This window comes from Erpetoichthys calabaricus, chromosome 2 (assembly GCF_900747795.2).
Source record: "Erpetoichthys calabaricus chromosome 2, fErpCal1.3, whole genome shotgun sequence".
NCBI classification, from domain to species: Eukaryota; Metazoa; Chordata; class Cladistia; order Polypteriformes; family Polypteridae; genus Erpetoichthys; species Erpetoichthys calabaricus.
In genome coordinates, this window is record NC_041395.2 from 148760087 (window position 1) to 148782363 (window position 22277).

At 37.0% G+C, this 22277-nt stretch overlaps 1 protein-coding gene across 1 annotated transcript in view; it reads left to right on the forward strand.

The window, feature by feature from the left end:
* megf6 (multiple EGF like domains 6) overlaps positions 1-22277 on the forward strand; it is a 340497-nt gene that overhangs the window by 250166 nt on the left and 68054 nt on the right. The window contains exons 15-21 of the mRNA XM_028794622.2: positions 2628-2756; positions 3699-3827; positions 6702-6836; positions 7568-7702; positions 16044-16169; positions 16920-17051; positions 17354-17482. Coding sequence (XP_028650455.1) covers positions 2628-2756; positions 3699-3827; positions 6702-6836; positions 7568-7702; positions 16044-16169; positions 16920-17051; positions 17354-17482 — 915 coding nt within the window. The remainder of the gene's footprint in view (positions 1-2627; positions 2757-3698; positions 3828-6701; positions 6837-7567; positions 7703-16043; positions 16170-16919; positions 17052-17353; positions 17483-22277) is intronic.

Genomic DNA, 22277 nt, shown 5'->3' on the forward strand with positions numbered 1-22277 from the left:
CCTGTACTCCAATCGGAGAAACAAAAGAAATGTAAGCAATCGTATCGCAAATGTTTGTAAGTCGGCTTGGATAAAGGTGTCAGTCAAAGAATAAGTAATAATATTAGGTCACTAGAGCTGTTTACTCTTAAACCTGCTATATATAATTTCACATAAGTAAAACATTCCTTCATTAAATCAGTTTCTTGGCTGTTGATTGTCATTACAAAATACAGTTTTACAGGAAACTGTATTCTTTTGAATTAAAATGGGTAATCAGTTGGAATAATGTGAAATTTGTTTATATATAATCACTGTATAATTATTGGATGTTTACGTCATTCACTCAATTATTTCTTTTTGTGTTTTTAATCAGTTGTGTGCTTAAGCTTTGAATTTCTTTTTTTTGCCATAATCATAAGCAGATAATAAAGTTCTAACACATTATGTTTTACATAGCAGTGACATTTATAGGCTGCACATTTAGGCAACCTCTGTGATGAGTTGAATAATTTTACCTTTGTGGTTGTTTTCCCTACTGCTTGAAGTGGAAGAAAATAACCACCGGTGCTATGTTTTTGAGGCTCCTTAAATGATCAGGGGACCATGTTTAAAGCCTGCAGATGCGAATGTATATTTCAAGTATTTTGAAGAGCGGTGGAGAGGGGAAATGTGGCATCCCCATTCAAAGTATGCAAATGTGCACGTAAATGTAAATGAGTTCCAAATTTGGGGTTACCCTTTCAAAGTCTGTACATGCGAATATATATTATAATTGTGTAGCTGGTGTGGGACCTATTAAGTTTAAATTTACTCTGTCTATCCCCCTTGTCTTGGATCCATGAATGCTACTTCTACCTCTACTTCTCTCTTCCTGCCTCTCAGTGCTCACGGCCATAGCATCTGGCACCAGCACACAAGCTTTACAGCACTTGCTTAACAACTAAGCATTGCATCTTCCTTGAGCTTTGAGGAACTTTTTTCATTTCACAACTCACTGTACATGGCAAGCAACTTCAGGAAAATGGCTCTTCTTCAGTTGTCCGACCTCTCTATTAGCTAATGTTTCTGTCAATTGCTTCTGCTGCATCCTTCGTTTGTATACAGTTCCCTTTCAGCACTGTGCAGAGCATGTAAGTTAACATAATATTAATAAATATCAACACATAAAAAATCAAGAAAGAAATACATACAGTATATGTCAGCTGACATATTTCAGGGAAATCTGTCAAAACATTTTTTAGATTTTGGGGTGTTTAGTTTATCTGTTTTAATAAATAACTATTGCCTTTGATGCACCATCCTGCCAAATTTCAGCATTTTAACTAAATGGGAAATAGTGTTTTACTGATGAGTGAATTGGTCAACTTTGCGACACCCTTTCTTGGTGAACACTTTCTCAAATATTAATAGCATTATTTCAAATTACAAATATTCATACATTTAATGATAGCAATTTACATGGCTGATGGATATTACTAATGGATTAGAACTAGAAAACCTTCACTTTTAAAAAGCCACAATTTCTCCAGTCTATAATTTAGTGTTTAATGACTAAAGCTGCTTGAGTAGGCTGCAGCTCCTGGCAATCCTGAATTAGAATATTTGAGTTAAATGAATAAAGCAGTGGCATGTTCTGCAAGAAGCTGCAGCAAATAATTATAGTGAATTGAAAGCCCAATGTGTTTGACTCTTTAAACTAATTACTGAAATGTTTTCACTCATCAATACAAAGGTAAGAATCCACAACTATCTCCAGTATCCGGTGAGATGAATTTACGTATTGCTGAAAATGTGGTGATGAGACAGTAAAGCTTACATTTTGAGAATTGACAGACTCCATCACAAATGTGTCATCACTAGCTAATAGTCATATACAGTATTTGTTAAAGAAGACTTCATCAAAAATTAAATCATTAATGTTAATTGTCAGCATGTTGTAAAATTGTACTTAGTCAGACAGTAAAATTAATGTATACAAGCACACTATACTATTTGAAGTGGTGCTTAAAACGATACAAAAATGAATGAAATTTTACTGTAGCAAGTTACCTTGATAATAAAAGGCAACTAGCATATTACTGTAATTTTTTCATTTTCTTCATATTTCATATATTTGTGAAGTATTGCTTTTATGAATAAATAGACTTACAACATTTAACAGAAAAAAACATTCATATTCCTAGAGCATGTTTTGAGCATTTACCATAACAAGTACTATGTCTGTGTGTCAGTATGCTTATGATAAAAATTTTGTGGACACTGTAATTCAAGAACAAATGGACTAATGCATATGAAACATTGTGGACAACTGGCAACCTTTACCCTTAAGAGTTGGTTAGTGATTTGAATTAATTTTTAAAGTTCAAGGTTTTCAAAGCTGATACCAACAACATCCAAATCATTGTAAAAAATGTGTCTTAAAGAACACATTTAAGACTTTGAACGAAAGAAAGATTTTTTGTGAATTTTATATACAATCCAAAGCTTGTTCAATGAGTTTTTAACGACCAACATTTTTAGATTCAGTAGCAGTATTACATCTTGCATTTATTTTGGAATACTCATGTTGTAAATAGCAAGAAACTCATGTAAACTCTGCATCACTTTTTAAAAATTTTGCTCTTTTTTGTGTTTTATGCTCACAGCTTGCCCCACTGGAACTTATGGAAGAGAGTGCAGCAAAAGCTGTAAATGTGAAAATGGAGGAACATGTGACCCTACAACTGGAGTATGTCACTGTCCTCCTGGAATTACTGGAAATTTTTGTGAAAATGGTAAAGAAAATTAATTAACTTATTGTTAGAGCAACAGTAGAATGTGATAACTTTTCATTCTTTATTCTCTATATTTTATTCCATTAAATTAATGAATTTACTTTGTCACCCAATTTTAAATGTCATTTATTTTATTCAAAGTGTGCTGGGGAGGAAGGACCAGCTTAGAAAACAGACCACAGTTTTAGTCAGATGTTTAACTAAATAGTTTCAGGGAGCTACTTAAAATGCAAGAAAGAAAAAGTGGGTTTTCAACTGTGCTTTGAATGTTCACATGACAAATGCTGTCAGATAGTTTTGGAGTGTTGGAGCTATAAAGCTAAATGAATGTTCTGCAAGACTTGCACAACAGTAGTGACGATTAATGCTTGACTTTGAAGGTCCTGAGTATGCTTCCCCAGAATTGTCCTGGTTATGACCCAAAACAGAGATCAAACTCAAAGACTATTATGTTGTGGGGAACATTCTTGAAATGTCCATGAATGATAATTTATCTGACTTCAAGAAGGACATTTGCTTTGTTCGAAAGACCTGTCTATTTGTATTTCAGATTGCATATCAAATCCTGACAGTGAATTTCAGAGTTTAAAAAAAAGTAAAGTGAGAAACTATCATTGTAAGCTTAGTGGTTACTGTGTAAATTGTGAAGAAATTGTGGACCTTACATTTGGCTTCCCCCTCAATCCTATCTTCAACTTTTATAGCTCTTGATGTCACACATGGGTCCTATCTTTTCTGTATGTACCTATTTTAAGTGGCATTCAGGGATTAACCAAAGAATTACAAAATGCAGTTTATAGACAAGTGGATGTAATATTCAGTTAGTGTGGACCCAGTGAAGGCAATGAAGAGTTTACTTTAAAAAAAAATAAAGACTTTTAAATTGATTGTGTTCCTATAGAATCTGAATTTTCCATTCTGTAATTTTATTATTTTGGTCAGGTTGTCCAAAAGGTTTGTTTGGAAAGAGCTGTAACAGGAAATGCAACTGTGCAAACAACGGCCACTGCCATAGACTATATGGCGCATGTTTGTGTGACCCGGGTCTGTATGGACGCTTTTGTCATTTATGTGAGTATTATAATTGTATATCACTCAGAAATTAAACTGAATGAATGTTTGCCAATTAAATTGTTTCCCCAATCACGACTTGAGTAAGTTCCTTAACTGTGTATACTTTAATGTGTCGTAACTGTGTATACATGACTGTATTAATTTAATGGCATGTGACATTTTCATCAACCTCATTCAGTTTACAGTATTGTTAGATTTATTGCCAAAAATAAAGGAATTCTAAACAATTCCAGTGACAGGAAATAGCAACTTCTAAAAAAAAGAGCAACATTTAAGGAAAAGTGAATTATTGTATTCATGGATATATTCAACATGTGCTTGTTACACAACTGGCATCACACAACTTACCACCAAACTTCACCTTGTTGGTGGGCGAGCTCACATGGCGGCTTCTTTGAGTTGGTCATGTTTGGTCACTAGGCAGCTGTTGGTGAATACAACCCTCATTCTTTGCTTTATGAGTTGTGTTCTTAAATCCTTTGTTCCTGTAAAGATGAGTGGAGCAACAAAGTCCAAGGTCATATGCTGAAAGAATGTTGCATTTCTAATGGGTAACTGAGAGCTCCTGGAAATTTCTCAAACGTCTGTAGAGACTGTGACAAAGGATAAGGTGGCCTCACTAGTTTAACCCAGATTGATGCTGTCATGAGCCTTATCAGTAAATCTAGGATGGAGAGAAAGATAAAGAAAATGCCTCATATTTAAGACAAGTTGATTGACTTTGACAAGTTACATTTTCTTGTCTTTTATATTTGGTATACCTTTCCCGATTTTTATATCAGTATGTTTTTCTTGACCTATATATTTCAACTTATTGTATATACTATGTGGGGAACAGCCCAGACACAGACAGGCAGACACAGATGGTTCCACAACCAACACACGTTTATTCATAATTTATGCAATTGAACAGCACACACAACCTCAGTGCCTCAGCACCAATCACCCCAAAGTCCAGGCCTCACCATACCTTTTCTCTCTTCAGGTCCACCTCCACTCCTCTCCTCCGAGCTCCGTCCTCTTCCACCCAACTCCAGCCCTCGAATGGAGGGAGGCAGCCCCTTTTATAATCACCCGTACGTGTTCCAGGTGCCTCCCAATGAGCACCGGCCGGCACTCCCTGGTGTGGTGCAAGTGCTGGCTGTGCACCCCAAAGTACTCGGGGTGTCCCTGGTCTTCTTCCCCCCAGCACTTCCGAGTGTGGCAGAAGTGCTGAGGGCCAGGGCTCCTCAGGCATCGGGGCGCCTCCTGGTGGTGACCACGGGCCTCTATAGGGTTGAGCTTCTAAGCTGTGTTCCCGTGGTCCCCAAAGCTACCAGGGCGGTTGCCCCCTCATGGTCTGGAGGAGGCGTGATCACTCCTCCGGTCCTTCTGGGGGTACTGGAGGTACCACCCCCCGCCGTTTGCCACAACTAAAATTAAAAAAATAAAAAAACTGACCACAGTAACTGGAACTAGCAAATAACCAATGCATACGCTGCCTGTTGGGTCCTCTAGAGTGTAACTGATAATATTACAATATTTGCAAGATCTTAGAAATCAAGAAATATGGGGCAGCTATAAAGGCATTTTCAGACTTTTGTTTTCCTCCATACCTCTCTCTCTGCAGCACGGGTCAGCTATCTAATTGTTCCCCGTGGAACAGCCACAATACAGGATATATTTTCAATCCCACCAAAAGCCTGCATTCACTCCAAGATGAACATTCACAATATGGTGTTCTCCTGTCTTCCATTTTTTATATTCTGCTTTGAAAAGCTTTGAAAAGTCTTTGTGTCTGTTATTTTTTTCTAAAATTCTATGAATCACCTGTTATAATTTAATCAGCCCCCCTTTCCCCAAGTTATTATTTCTTTTTTATTTATATAAAACTCTGAAACTACTGTATATCTCACAATACAAAAGGAATCACGGTCATCAACTAATCCATCCATACATTCATTTTTTGATCCTGTTTTTTCCATTACAAGTTAATTCCAAACGCATTGGCCACAAGGCAAGAATTAACCTTCAACAAGAAACCAATATATGAAAGGGCAGAGTCATTCACACAAACACAATCATTTATATAAAACCAATTTAGAAGGGCCAATGAATCTATCACGCACATCTCTGGGTTCTTGGAAACATCTGTAGTGACCACAAAATGCAAGATGGGGATAAAATGCAAATTCCAGACAAATAGTAACCATGTTGAGAATTTCATTCTCATCTGTGGAGTTGAGAGGCAGTGTTTCAAAATACTACACCATTACATTACTATTCAGGTTTAAGTGCAAATTTATGTAGTGCAAATACAACATATAATGGGTTTATACCTGGACTCCTTTTTGTTATTTTTTTTAACATGTTTCTCCACAAGTTCTGGTTTTATCCATCTGTTTTAAATGTTTGGGTTTCATGTAAACACCTCTGTATCCTCTTCTGTAAATATTTTCGGTTTCTATGGATTTTCATCCTCTGTGACACCTTTGACTTCTCCCTCTGAATCTTCAATCTAAAGAGGATCTTTCTAGGTCATTTAACTGGTAAAACAGCACAACTTGAATTTCTAAAATTGGTGCACATTGTTATTTTAATTTAACATTTTTAAGGATGCTGAGAAAATGAATAAAGCTTGTCTTTCAATCTGTTAAAATTTGGAAGAGTGGATCCTCCATAATGCAACTTAAATCTGACCTGTTTTCAGATGCTTTTTAAGTTTTCTTGTCTTTGGCTGTTCAAGTAAAAAGATCTGGTATACTACACACCATATAAGGCATTAATTAACATAGGGACTAATCAATAACAGTAAGAGTTTACCACATGAAGATGTTTTTTTACTGTCCGTTAATACTATAAGTTCATCTTATTTCTATTAACTCATGGCAGCTTGCCCCAGATGGACCTTTGGTGCTGGTTGTTCTGAAGAGTGTCTTTGTGTTCAGGAAAACACTCTACATTGTGATGCAAAGAATGGGTCATGCATCTGTAAGTCTGGTTATCATGGAGATAAATGTCAGAAAGGTAAGCGCCCTACTTTGGATTTTAAAAAAGTTCCTATTAAAACATTTAGAAAAATAAAATCAGCATTCATTATTTCTTGGGTGCCTTCTGTCTCTGTCTGTGGTTGTTGACTTTTCTTTCTGACAGTTCTGTAAATAGTATCAGGTTTCTTCCTAAATCTACAGTTTAATTAAACAAGAAGTTGACTCAATGACAGTTATTCAGTAAGTCTTTTATTAACTGGTTCCAATGAAAAAAAATCACACCTTCACTTAATGCAAGGGCTTTAATAGCAAATACCACCACTAAACATTTTTAAAAATAATTTTCTGGATCAGTCACAAGCAAGAACAAGCAAGAGTCTTGGATATGAAACAAAATGATCAAGACTGTTCCGTGTTGTGTGATATGACTATAACTGTCTTCTCTGTTGGAATCAGACAGGCCCCTTCCTAACCAGCGGGCTTCTGTCTGACAGTTTGTGACAGGAAGGACCTGTATAGCTTTAAGTGGCACTGTTTCGCCCTCTAGTGGAGTTGTGAACACATTAAATAATGCCAAGAAAACATTTGTTTCACACAGATGGGGCACTACAAAGATAAATTCTCTCTCTGTCTCTCTCTCTTTGTGCACTGTTTATCTGTAGTAAACCAGTTTTTCTTTTTAAATAATATATTTAGATTATAAAAGTTTTTTTAGGGGGTTATTTTTTTTTATTTTTTCATGCAGTTTTTAATGTTTCTCATTCACAGAGTGCCAACCCCTATTTTATGGTCCTGGCTGCACCTTAAAATGCTCCTGTCCCTTTGGAATATCTTGCAACCATCAGACTGGGCAGTGCATCTACATGTGCCCACCTGGATTTCATGGAGAAAGATGCCAGTTCCGTAAGTATTTTATGCAAGTGGTAATGTTATTATAAAGGTTAGAGAGCTGCTCAGAAACATCATAATTTCCAATGTAACCTCAATGCTTTCATCGCATACAGTAAGTTTCCATTGGTTCTGTTGTACCACAACAACAACAGCATTTATTTATATAGTACATTTCCATACAAATGATGTAGCTCAAAGTGTTTTACATAATGAAGAAAGAGAAAAATGACAAAATAAATAAGAAAATAGAATTAGGGTAGACTAATTAAAATAGAGTAAAAGTAAGGTCTGATAGCCAGGGAGGACAGAAAAAACAAAAAAATATCCAGATGGCTGGAGAAAAAAATAAAATCTGCAGGGATTCCAGGCCACGAGACCACCCAGCCCCCTCTAGGTATTCTACCTAACATAAATGACGTCAATCAGTCCTCATTGTATTCAGGATTCACATGGAAGAACTTGATGATGACGGTCATGTGGACTTCTGGCCTTTAATCCATCAATGTAGGGACATCACGGTGCTTTGATCAGGTGGGGGTAGCGCAGATTGCCACCACAGAAAACTGGAGAAACAACAGAAGAGAAAGTAGGGGTTACTACGGATTATGGAGCCACCAGGAATGATATTGATAATTAAATGCTGTGATAGTTGCCCGGACACCACCAGTCGGAGACCACATCTTTATAAAACACGCACGTTTATTAGACATTAAATAAACAATTCTCACACTCCACAAAAAGCACTAAGCAATAATCACCCTTCAATACTCAGTCCTTTGCCGCCTCTACTCCTCCAGGGAGCTTTGTCCTTCTCCCACTCCCGACTCTGGCTCTATGACAGTAAGGAGTCGGCCCCTTTTATCCCTGCCCGGATGTGCTCCAGGTGGCTGATGACGTCCCTCTTGCAGCACTTCCTGGTGTGGCGGAAGTAACAACATCCGGGTCCCACGAGGTGTAAAGCGCCCCCAGGCGGTGGCCACGGGTCCCAACAAGTCTGACAGTTTGTTCTCCTTTCCCTTGGTCCTCTCCTGCTCCGTGGCAGTTGTGCCCTCGTGGCCCGGAAGTTATTCTTGCCACCTTCTTATCCTTTCTGGCGTCCCGGCCAGGTAATAATCCTGGCCACCTGCGACAATGCATATATAGAGTATCAGGATTAAACTAAAATGAAGCTATGAAGCTATGTTAAAATAATGAGTTTTTAGTAGTTTTTTAATGTGCTCCACTGTATTAGCCTGGCAAATTTCTATCGGTAAGGTATTCCAGATTTTAGGTGCATAACAGCAGAAGGCCGCCTCACCTCTTCTTTTAAGTTTAGCTCTTGGAATTATTAGCAGACACTCATTTGAAGATCTAAGGTTACGATTTGGAGTTTAAGGTGAAAGACATTCTGAAATATAGGATGGAGCGAGATTATTTAAGGCTTTGTAAACTATAAGCAGTATTTTAAAGTTAATTCTAAATGACACAGGTAACCAATGTAGTGACATCAAAACTGGAGAAATGTGCTCAGATTTTCTTTTCCTAGATAGGATTCTAGCAGCTGCATTCTGCACTAGTTGCAATCGATTGATGTCTTTTTTGGGTAGTCCTGAGAGGAGTGCATTACAGTAATCTAGCCGACTGAAAACAAAGGCGTGAACTAATTTCTCAGCATCTTGCAATGTTATAAGAGGTCTAAGTTTTAGTATATTTCTTAAGTGAAAAAATTCTGTCCTAGTAATCTGATTAATATGTGATTTAAAATTCAGGTCAGAGTCAATAGTTAAAGTTTTCAACCTTGCTATTTACATTATCCTTGCTATTGCAGTAAGCACTACAAACGGACTGGTTGCTTAGAATGTTTTGTAAATTTTGAAGCTGCTGATTAATCAAAAAAAGCTTTTTTTAACAATATGCTTCTTGTGAATTTTTTCTATCATTATTTCTATATTAAATAGTAAGAGAAAATGGTCTGATAGACCAATATCAATGATCTGCTTCACATCAACTTTTAGTCCTTTTGTAATTACTAAATCTAAAATATGACCTGCTTTGTGTGTAGGCTGACTAATGTGCTGGCTCAAATCAAAAGAGTCCAGGAGATTCATGATTACTTTTACTTTCGGGTCATACTGATTATTGATATGAAAGTTAAAGTCACCAACTAATAAGAACGTGTCATAGTTCGTAATTACAATTGACACCAAGTCTGAGAAGTCTTCAAAGAAAGACACATTGTATTTGGATGATCTTTACATGGACAATACTAGACACTGAGAAATTCTATGAATAACAATGGCAAGATACTCGAAGGACTAGAATTTTCCAAAGCCGACATCTTTACACTTTAACTGGCTCAAGTAAATATTTGCTAAACCGCCAACTTTTTTACCTTAGCAGTCTGCATGAGCAAAGCTGTAATTCAGAGGCGCAGATTCGATTAAAACAGCCGCATAGCTCTGATGCTCACATTGACTTAAATTAAAGTCAGTTTTGATATACTATTAAAACAGGCAGATATTATAGTGTTGTATTAAAATGTTCTGTTTCAACAGCTGTATAGCTGTTGTTTTATGATACTTCCAGGAAATGTTGTGTAATATATAGTAGGCCTCATCTCCCACTGGGCTGTACACATACACAAAGTGGTCCAAATCCCACCCAAATCTGGTGCCTAGCCATTGGCTTTATGGAGTCTACATCATATCCCCATGTTTGCTTGGTTTATTTATTCTCTGGGTAATTTATTTTCCTCCAAGATTTCCAGAACCATTTGTATTAGATAATTTGTGACTTTCAATTGGCCCTGTCATGTTTGTGATATGTTTATGTATTCTTTTTATTTTCCAAAATTGTTTTCATGGTCTTTATATCCATTTTTGCCATTTATTTCTAATCATTTAGCAGTTGTAGTGGTGTTATATTATTTTTGTATCCTCCCACAGCATCATTTTGTATTTTATGGTTGTTGCCATTTTCTACATGTTTGCACATGACGCTGTTATGAGACAAATTGACAATATATTAGAAATGTACAGACAGAAGTGCTCTTCAAAATATTGACATTGATAAAGAAGTTGTTAGTACTTTAAGATAATCTGAGCACTGTGTCAACACAGAAAATGTCCATGAAGGAATCACATAGGTACACATTAATGCCAAATATTTGAGGTTGCAAATTCCAGGTGCCATGCTTCCAGATGACCTTCTGTGAGGACATGGTGTTCAGTTGATGCAAAACTACTGAGAACCTCTTCATCAATTTAAATATATTGAAGATCACTTATTCATCCAAGCAGTTTGTCTTAAAACAGCATCATATTTTGGCTGACTGACTGCTAGAGTGACAGTAACTAGTTAGAAGAGAACAGGGAGGGATACCCACAATTCCACAAGTCTCAAGAACATTCAAGTTGATAGGTAGAAACGTTTAGAGAGGATAAAGACCACCTTGCAGGAGCTGTGGGTTATTCTTGCTGAAAGAGAGAGAAGAGAGTGAGGGAACAACTATGTGAAGTGGCAATCAGTTATACCGGCAGTATTACACTAAGGAAGGTGAATGGTGCAAGACTAGCAGCGAGTCTTCTTTTACCAGGTGTGATTACCGTTAACAATGTAATTAGGTCATTTGGCTTTTAATGTACAGTTTATTATTCTATAATGAACACATGCATTGCTTGGTATAGTTAAAATATGTTAAATGATCTAATTTTCAAAGCTAACTATCTCAACTCTTACTACCTTGATGGAATGTCAGTATGAATGTGAGAAAAGTAGCACTAAAGATATTTCATAGCTACTGTCTATGGTTAGGGAAAAGTAAGATTAATCAATAAGAATAGGCTAAGTATTTGGAAAACATATATGTGAATGGCAATTACACAGCATATGTCTGTATAACAACGTTTAGAAAATAATATTGACTTCAAATGTTGCTAATTACAGCTACTCAAACCACATGATATTGACAGGAGGCTACTAACTAGTGACTTACTGAAGTTATTTTAGCACTCCCGTTGAGTGCCACTGAGTTGATTTTTTTTTTTTTGTTCTTTATTTCGCCTTATACAATTTCTTGTATTAGGAATTTGTTAGTGTTAGTTTTCACATACCCCTTGGGGTCAGAGCGCAGGGTCAGCCATTGTACAGCGCCCCTGGAGCAATTACAGGTTAAGGGCCTTGCTCAAGGGCCCAGCAGAGTAGGATCTTTGTTGGCAGTGACGGGGATTCAAACAGGCAACCTTCTGGATACCAGCACAGATCCTTAGCCTCAGAGCTACCACTCCGCCCTTACTAATGAATTTGTATGATTCATTGAAAAGAGTTCTTCAAAGTACTGTCTTAGTGGAGTGAAACATGAAAAAAACAGAAGTGCAAAATGTGCAAGAGACTGATGTTGGCATTGAAAATTTCAGTGATGCCCCAATAGCAAGTGGAAATCCACCAGTAGCTGTGTTCACATTAGTGATGAGTGTGCCACCCACACTGTTACTGAGTGTGATGGAAAAGAAAGTGCCAAATGTTTAAGAATCGGCCTGGTCACCGAGTTCTGCGATATTCGTGAGCAATCAACTTAATCAGTATTAAAGTTTCCAATTTCTGTTATAGCTGATAAAGTGCACAGCTTTGCGGCTCATTGATACAACTGGTAGCAGTGTGTGGCTAGAATATGAGATGTCAAAAGATGTGATTTTGGCATTTTTGTAATGATGGGTATTCAGAGACTGGAAACACATAATAGATAAGCATACACAAATTGCAAAGAATGGTAAAATGGTAATCGTACTGTGTGCTATTACAGTATATGGTATAATGCTATACTTGTCAAAATTATAACTGATATTATTTAGCCATTTCTGCCTAGTGATGGGCTGGTATGTCTTACAGATCAACAAGAGGTAGGCAGTTAATTTGTCGTCACCATTATTTAAGTGCATTTAAATCAAGTGTTAACAAAAACAAAAAAAGCATGCAAAAAAACTGTTTACAGTAGTATGACTGATCTATCTTTTTAAATGAATGTACAGTATATTTAACAATAATAAAAACATTAGGCCGCTTGTGACAGTTTAAGGCCCACCCTTTTATGAAATCCTGGGGTCGCTACTGGTTTTGATTGGCAACTGATGAAACCATCATGAATAGAGGCAACCTGAAATTAGTACCACTGTCTTTAAAAGAGCCATTTGGAAAAGTCACATTGTGAAATAAAAATGTCTTTATATGCAAGGCCGTTGTGAGAGGAAACCTGTAATAATAATAATAATAATAATAACAATAATAAAATGATGACCTTGTATTACATAATATTTGCAACAACAACAACAACATTTATTTATATAGCACATTTCCATGCAAACAATGTAGCTCAAAGTGCTTTACAAGATGATGTAAAAAGGAAGTTAATATAATACATAAACAAGCAAGATTAGGCAATAATATTATACAGTATGTAACAAAGGAAAAGATAAGGTTGGAAGGCCAGGAGAACAGAAAAAAACAAAAAACAACAGCAAAAAAAACTCCAGTTTGGAAGGTGAAGAAAACAAAATCTGCAGGGGTTCAAAGGCCAAAAGACTGCCCAGCACCCACTGGCATTCTACCTAACATGAATTTTCTAAATCAGAATTTGATGATGATGGTCATGTGGACATCTGGGACACCCGCCATTCAATCAATAAACACAGGGGACAGGGTGTTACCTTGATGAGGTGGTGGTGGAGCAGATTGCCACCACAGAAGAACTGAATAACACAGCAGAGAATGGTACAGATTAGTACGGAATTGTAGAACTTACAGGAAAATTATAATTCAATGCCCATATAGTCTAATACTGTAGGTATACAACTAAAATGTAGCTACGAAAGAGCCATTTTAAAATAAAGGGTTTTTAGCAGTTTTTTAAATGTTTCACAAAATTAGCCTGCCAAATTTCAATTGGTAATGTATTTCAAGTTTTAGGTGCATAAGGCTACAAAAAGCTGCTTCTCCACTACTGTTCAGGATGGCTCCTGGAATTATAAGCAGACCTCCTTTTGAAGATCTGAGGTTACAACTTGCAGTGTAAGGGGACAGACTTTCTGAAATATAGGATAGGGCGAGATTATTTAAGGCTTTGTAAACCATTAGTAGAATTTCAATTCTAAATTGTAACCAAAGTCACAATGCTAAAACTGTGCTCAGATTTTCTTTTTCTGGTTAAGATTCTGGCTGCTGCATTCTGCACTAACTGTAACAGACTGATGTCTTTCTTAGATAGTCCTGTTAAGGGTGCGTTATAGTAATCTAGTTGACTGAAAACAAAAGCGTGAACTAATTTTTCAGCGTCTTGTAAAGTTATAAGAGGTGTAACTTTGGCTATATTTCTTAAATGAAAAAATGCAGACCTAGTAATCTTGTTAATATGTCATTTAACATTTAGGTCAGAGTCATTAGTCATCCCTAAATTCTTTACCTCCGACTTGACTTTTAAGCCTAAGAAAGTTTATTTCTAATACCCTTACTATATTCATGTTCACCAATAACTGATTTCTGTTTTCTACTTATTTAGTTTGAGAAACTTACTACTCATCCATTCGGAAATACAATTAGATCACTTTTCATATTAAATAAATTACTTTTATTTAATTTTGTGTTTTTTCACAATTTATTGACTTATTTATATATGTCATATTTCTTTTAAAAGTAATTATTAAGTTCATAATTGCCATTTTATTTATTTTGGCATAAATGGTATTCCATGTAGTAGTAGTGTACATTACCTTTTCAGCAAAAGATTCTCCCTTTTTTTAAAATAATATATCTCTCATCCAACATTTGATTGTATCATACAGTACCAATAACAGCGTACTGCATGATAATGTACAGTGAATACACTTAACTTATAGTTTTCATACTCTTTCTCTGTACGTTTAGTATTCATTTGCTCAGAGGTTGATGCACTTGCTGCTTCGTGAGCAGCTCTTGTTTTCTCCACTCTAGCGGTTCGCTTCTTCTCTTCTTCTGTCAGCATCTTTTCATGTTAAAACTGATTAGGTCAGTGTTTGTGTGTGGCAACTACTTATTATGATTTTCTTAATTTTTCACTTGGCACTTAAGTGTTCAATCTGCCTCAAGAATGATTTAAGATATGAAAAGGTAGAATGTTGGCAAAGATGGTAGGGATGAGAACGGCGCCCGTATGCATGTGATGCCCTGCTGCGTGCTGCTGAGAGTTGATTCTAAAATAAAATAAAAATAGAGTAATAGAAACCATCACCCTGAAAGCAGACAGTAGAGTTCACGTAGTATATGTGTACCAAATTTCAGGTCAATAGGTCAAACGGTTTGCAAGCTACAGGTGATTAAAAATCCTGGACAGACAAATGGACAGCCATGGTAGCATATTATATAAGAAGATACACTGGACATGTAGTATTTCTTTGGGGAATATTATTCAAAGGAAATATCATATTTCTACAATTTGTGTATAGGCCGATCAAGTGTCTTGTTCATGATCACATATTCAATATTAAATATGATCATATATTAAATCTGTGATGGAAAAGGAGCTGATGTTTAACATTAATCACCTTAGCCACTAGACCACACTATCTTCCTGCCACAAGTGAGTATGAAATTCATCTCTTTCCCATGTTCCTGTACCATGCAGGAGTTCTCATTTTTGCCTGTTAGATATATAAAAACTAATTGATTAATTTGAAAGTTAATCTAATTCAGTGATGTTCAAAATGCATGTAAAAAATTCACATATATTGCATGATAACTTACAATAACCACCTATCCAGGATATCTCTGAAATCTTTTTAATAATGTGCTCCGCAGTATGATCTGTATAAAAAAACATGAATTTAAAGCTCTTCAAGATATGACAAAATAACTTCCTTACTAACTTAGCACATCTTCCATATATTCTGAGATATTTATCCAGGTAATTTAAAAATGGTTCCTAGTAAATTCTGATTAATTTTAAGATAACCCAAAATGAGTTTCAGAATAGTGTTTGAAGACATTGCAAAATAACCTCTGGTCTATTTGAAGATTATTCTAAATTGCTACCTTGCACAGTTTTTTCAACGGGAACTATTTTTCTATTTTACAACATCTTGATATTGAAGAAACATATTAAACATGTCTAAGTTTGTATGAATGTATTGCAGTTCTCTGTGCCCTGTTCTTATCAGTGGTTTAGCTGGTGCCCCTTTTTTTATTATTGTTGCTGCACAAAGAGCCACTGCAAATATCTTTAATGCACATTATAGTTTTTATTGTAAATAAACTGTCTTTTATGTCATTTGATGGATTTTGACTGGTTTCTATCATCTGTAATGTCTTTCTTGGCTTTATTCTCATACTTTGCTATAATATATTTTAGCTTGTAGCCATGGACGATTTGGCATAAACTGCCAGGAAACTTGTCACTGTAGTGGTGCACCATGTGACACACAGACAGGCCTGTGCATTTGTCCAGCTGGAAAAACTGGCCCAGCCTGTGATCAAGGTGAGGACAAAAGCAATGTGCAGTGTCAGCCATGAGAAACACTTCTGTGTGTAGAGGGTCATGAAAATAATTCCACTATGGGAACATCTGTAAATTAAAAAGAACAAAAGTGCATACACTACAAACATTCGCTGTGGGTGGCTAAGGTATCAGCTGATAGGCCTTAAAGAAGTCATGTCTGGCATATGCAGTTAATTCTTGGGTACTATATTGCCAGTCAAAGATAAATACAGAACATTAATGAAATCCAACAAGAATATTGTGGTGTTGTGTTCTAGTTGCAACAATTCATGATTGTGACACAATTACCTTAACAGCTAATATATGCATTATTCAATCACAGTACCTTAATATTTACATACTTTGAAAGCAATCAAAAACACATTGGCATTACATTAATAATAAAAATTATTGGCACGTTATCATGTTGAATGCCATCTCAAATAACATTGCATGAAAATTACAATGCAAATAAAACTTTTTGTTCTAGTACTGTGACATTCATTGACTAAGCTAGCGAACAAAAAGAAACTGCTTGAAAATATTTTTTTTATAAATAATTTTACCATGTCCATGAACGTATACAATATTTATTTTTACATGCTGCATTTTGCTAGCATTTCTTAGAAATGATAGAGGATTTGCTGGAATCTGTCCTAACCATATTGTACACCGTAAAACTCAATGCAGAGAATAGAGTAATTGTCTTTACCCAGGATGAATTTAATTTGACTCTGTTCTCAATCTCAGACTGCCCAGAAGGCCTATGGGGTACAAACTGCAGCCTCCCATGTGGCATATGTGAAAATGGAGCAGAGTGTAATAAAATAACTGGTAACTGTGATTGTCCCCCTGGATTTACTGGAAAGTCCTGTGAAAATTGTAAGTGAAAATTAATAAGTACAGATAACTTAATTAAACATTGCAATGTATAAATGGCTTAATTGGTAAATTTAATCATTTTCTGATTTTTTTTATATTTCAGTGTAAAAAAAATCAAGTAATGTCAATTCTAACTTTGCTTTGACCATGCATGTCCAGCATATTCTGAAAAAATGCTTATAATATGGATTCAATTTTTAATAAGTTAATTTGGTTTGTTATAAAACAGATTTAGTCTTTTTAATACTCTGCAGCATATTAACATTGTCACCAGTGTGTCTCTTCATTCAATGTCTCTGTAGCTTGCCCCAATGGCTATTATGGTGTGAACTGTCAGCTGATCTGTAACTGTGATAAAGATGTCCATTGTGATCCAGTAACAGGACAGTGCATGTGTCCACCAGGGTGGACAGGTTTTGATTGTCAAACAGGTAGGTTTTTGTAACAATCTTGTGAATGAGTTTCATAGCTCCTCCACCTAAGGAGGAGGTAATCAAATCTATCTATCTATCTATCTATCTATCTATCTATCTATCTATCTATCTATCTATCTATCTATCTATCTATCTATCTATCTATCTATCTATCTATCTATCTATCTATCTGTCTGTCTGTCTGTCTGTCTGTCTGTCTGTCTGTCTGTCTGTCTGTCTGTCTGTCTGTCTGTCTGTGATAATTCTTTTCATTTATATAGCTCTTTTCTTGCTACTCAAAGTGCTTTACTCAGTGAGTTGGTAGCTACTTCAGCCAACACTAATGTGCAACATCCACATGGATGATGCAACGGCAGACATTTTGCACCAGTACACTCACCACACATCAGCTGTTAGGTGGTGATGGGGTGAACGATAGTTAGCCAGTCAGAGATAGGGAATGTTTAGGGTGCCAGAATGACCAGGCCATCATGGGCAATTTATCCAGGACACTGGGATACATCCTGCTCTTTATGAAGGATTCCCAAGGATTTTAAATGACCACGTAGAGTCAGGACCACCAAAGGATGACGCCATTTTTACAGCACAGTGTCCCCGTCACTGCACTGGGGCATTGGAATCCACATTCAGATAACATGGTAAGTGCTGCCTGCAACACCTCTTCCAGTAGCAACCCAAGATTTTTACTGGTTGGTATCCCATCCAAGTACTGGCCTGGCACGAATATGCTTAGCTTCAGGTGGATCACCTGTTCTGAAATGCATGTGAAATGGCTGCTGGCCATCTATCTATCTATCTATCTATCTATCTATCTATCTATCTATCTATCTATCTATCTATCTATCTATCTATCTATCTATCTATCTATCTATCTATCTATCTATCTATCTATCTGTCTGTCTGTCTGTCTGTCTGTCTGTCTGTCTGTCTGTCTGTCTGTCTGTCTGTCTGTCTGTCTGTCTGTCGCAGGAGATATATTCATATTTCATGTAATTGATTTGTTCCACAAATCTGAATAAATGTTTTTGAAAGATGAGGAAATGCAAAAAGGAATAATTCCCTAATGTATATCTTAGTCTTGTGTAAATTTCTTAACATTTATTGAATGTTATGATATGTGTCAAACATTGGTGTAACTTTGGTTGCAAATGTGTGTGGGACAATGTTGCTGCTTTTCTGCTAACACCATGAGCCACAAGCAACCAGAATGAGGTAGACTGCCTGATTCGAGATGTATTCCATTACAATCAAGAATGTTAAAAGTGGTGTTCCTTACACACCAATTCCACCATATCCATATTACTAACTGAGAATGCTAAACCGGATGGACGCAGGGACATCCGGCCATGGGCCGTGGCCGCAAAAGACGTACTGTGCAGGCGCCCCACAACCCCCCCCCCCACCCCACCCCACCCCACCCCCCAAGCAACGGAAACCGGCCGGATGGAATGCAACGGAAACGCACGAAGCCATTGCACATGAAACGGGACACACACAAAGAAGAGGATTGAGACCCACGACACCCAAAGCCCCCCTCCAGTAACTGAAATAAGAAATGAGGCCATGCGCCCCTAGGACACCAAAAACAAAGGAGTCACACGCAGGCACACATAGCACACGAAACGGTTCGCACACAAAAAGGACGATTCAGCCCCACGACACACAAACACCCCCTCCACTAACAGAAATAAAAACTCAGGCAACAAGCCCCCAGCACACAAAAAAAAACAAGCCGCGAGCGCCACACACAGCCCATTGGACACAAAACGGGACAGACTACGGACATAGCACGCGAAACGTACACAAAAAGGACGATTCAGACCCACGACCACACTAACGATTGCGCCAGTTAGCTGACAGCGCGTTCAATAATAAGTCCACTTTTCATGAAAATTCATTGGGATTAGTGAATGTCATTTGCAATCATTGTCATTCACTTAACTTCCCTGAAGAAACAAATGGCAATACAAGTAATGAATTTACACGTTGTTGTCAAAAAAGTCAAATTACACTGCCTCCTTTACATTCATATCCTGCATATCTACAGAAGCTTCTAACTAACGAAGTACCTGAAAGTAAAAACTTTATGAACTGCATTACATCCTACAATAGTTCATTTGATTTTGCATCTACCGAAGTAAATATCAGGTCACCAAAAGGCAATGACCCATACTGCTTTCGCGTATGTGGACAAATATTACATCGCATTGGAACAGTGCACCCTGAAACAAATCAAGAACGCAAATATGCACAAATCACGTCGGCACCTACAAAGCGCTTCTGAAACCGCGGAAGAAAAAATGTCTCGGCTCCAAAAACACATGTCACTCCTTATTCCAAATACCGGTCCCAATCACAGAAACATCGGTATCCACTATGACAATGCACAGTAACAATACACGTGACATCCGTCTTGCCACACTATTAATTATAGATGAATGTACAATGGCATCCAGTCACTTACTCAACACCATTGATAAACTTCTACAAACGTTGATGAATAATAATATTCCCTTTGCGGGAAAGGTACTTTTATTAGGAGGAGATTTTAGACAGTGCTTAACTATTGCTCCACTTACAATGCGCTCAGCTATTGTTCAGTCCACCTTAAAATACGTGGACAATTGGCATTGCGTTGATGAATAATAATATTACCTTTGGAGGAAAGGTACTTTTATTAGGAGTAGATTTTAGACAGTGCTTACCTATTGCTCCACATGCCATGCGCTCAGCTATTATTCAGTCCACCTTAAAATACGCGACGACGTCATATAAACAACACGAGACCGAACTACAATACATATACAGGCGCGAGACCTGATTGGTGATAATACGAAGAAACGAACAGTCCGCATATTAACAGTGAGTTCAATCCTACTTATTACTTATCCATATTCCTAACGATAAAGATCAAACAAGTCATCAATTCACGATCATGGATACAAAACTAGACGGCTCGAGTAACGGGACCACAAACACGAACCCGCATCAAAAAAAAAAATTCACCTCGGCAAGCTTCTAAAACCGCGGAACAAAAAATGTTACCCGAACAATTGGCATTGCTTTCTAAAGATACACTTGGTACAAAACATGCGATTTCCAGATCCCGAATATAACAATTGGTTATTACAACTAGAACATTGTACACTCACCAATACAGATGGACTTCACCCAGATATTATTACAATTCCTCAACCCTTCATCTGCGATGACTTACTTACGGAGATATTTGGAACAGCGGTCTCATTAGACCAAATACCCCTTTTAACACAACAAACTATATTATGTCCAAAAAATATTACTGTTGATCACATTAATAACCAGGTCATTTCATTACTTCCTGGAGAGTCACACCTCTTTCTAAGCTCTGACAAAGTTGACTCTGATGATGACAATGACCATCTTAATTTCCCCTTAGCATATTTGAACACTATTAACCCAGCCGGATTACCACAACACAGTCTTAGCCTTAAAAACGGAACAATACTCATGCTATTAAGAAACCTTAACACTAAACAGGGTTTATGCAATAGTACACGTTTAGTCGTCTACACCATAACACACAATGTTATTCAAGCAACAGTTCTTACAGGATCACATGCTAACAATACTGTTCTAATTCCTAAAATTGACCTTACAAGTTCTGACCTGGAATTACCTTTTACACTTAAACGGAAACAATTCCCCATTAAATCTGCCTTTGCCATGACCATCAACAAATCACAAGGACAAACCATGCACAAGGCTGGCATCTACCTATCTGAGCCCGTTTTTGTACATGGACAACTTTATGTGGCCTTCTCACAACTTCGACGTTCATCTGACGTTAAAGTTAAGGTCATAAATGCTCCATGCCAAGGAAAACTCATTCAAGGACAAGACACCATCTTTACTACTAATGTTGTTTACAAAGAAATTTTCCAATAAACCTTTACACTGTGCCAAACACTTTATTGTTTGCTTCCTATCTGCGTCATCTACACCTTCACACTATGCTATATCTCATTCATACATCACGCTCTTTGTAATTTCCCAACACCAGGGGTTGGCGAGCGAAGCGAGCAGGGGGCGGAGCCCCCTAGTTCTGTATAAATGAAAGGTACTTGAGTTTGTAATCACATAAAAGATTTATGGAAAATCTGCTTGTTTTTGCTGCTTTTTATGCCCTTGTTTGAATTTTGCAGGAAACCTGTTTTTTATATACTGATACTCACCTCTATACATCCATCCAGCCATCCATTTTCCAACCCGCTGAATCCGAACACAGGGTCACGGGGGTCTGCTGGAGACAATCCCAGCCAACACAGGGCACAAGGCAGGAACCAATCACGGGCAGGGTGCCAACCCACCGCAGACCTCTATACAGAACTACATATTAAATTTTCATAGCAGTGTTGAACTCTCTCAGTAACTGCTTACACTTTGTCTTCATTCCAGTACACTCGTTACTTCATCTTGCATATACTATAAAGAAAGCAACTATGGTAAAAGACAGTTCAAACAAATAAATAATTGTTTAAAATAACAACAGCTGTGCTTTGAGTACAAGCTTGTTATTTTCGTAATAATAGTTACTGCAGCCCTATTGAGGAGTTCCCATTGACAATTTTTACTCAAGAATCAATCAAGCTATAAAATTTTACAGTTTACTCCAGGAAACTTCATAAAAAAGTACAGGAAACAAAATACAATCAGGCTTGTCCTGGGAAACATGCATTTGTATATACAAATTTCAAAAAAATAATGGAACACTAAATCATCAGAGTCTAACACCAAGTGACAACAGATGCAC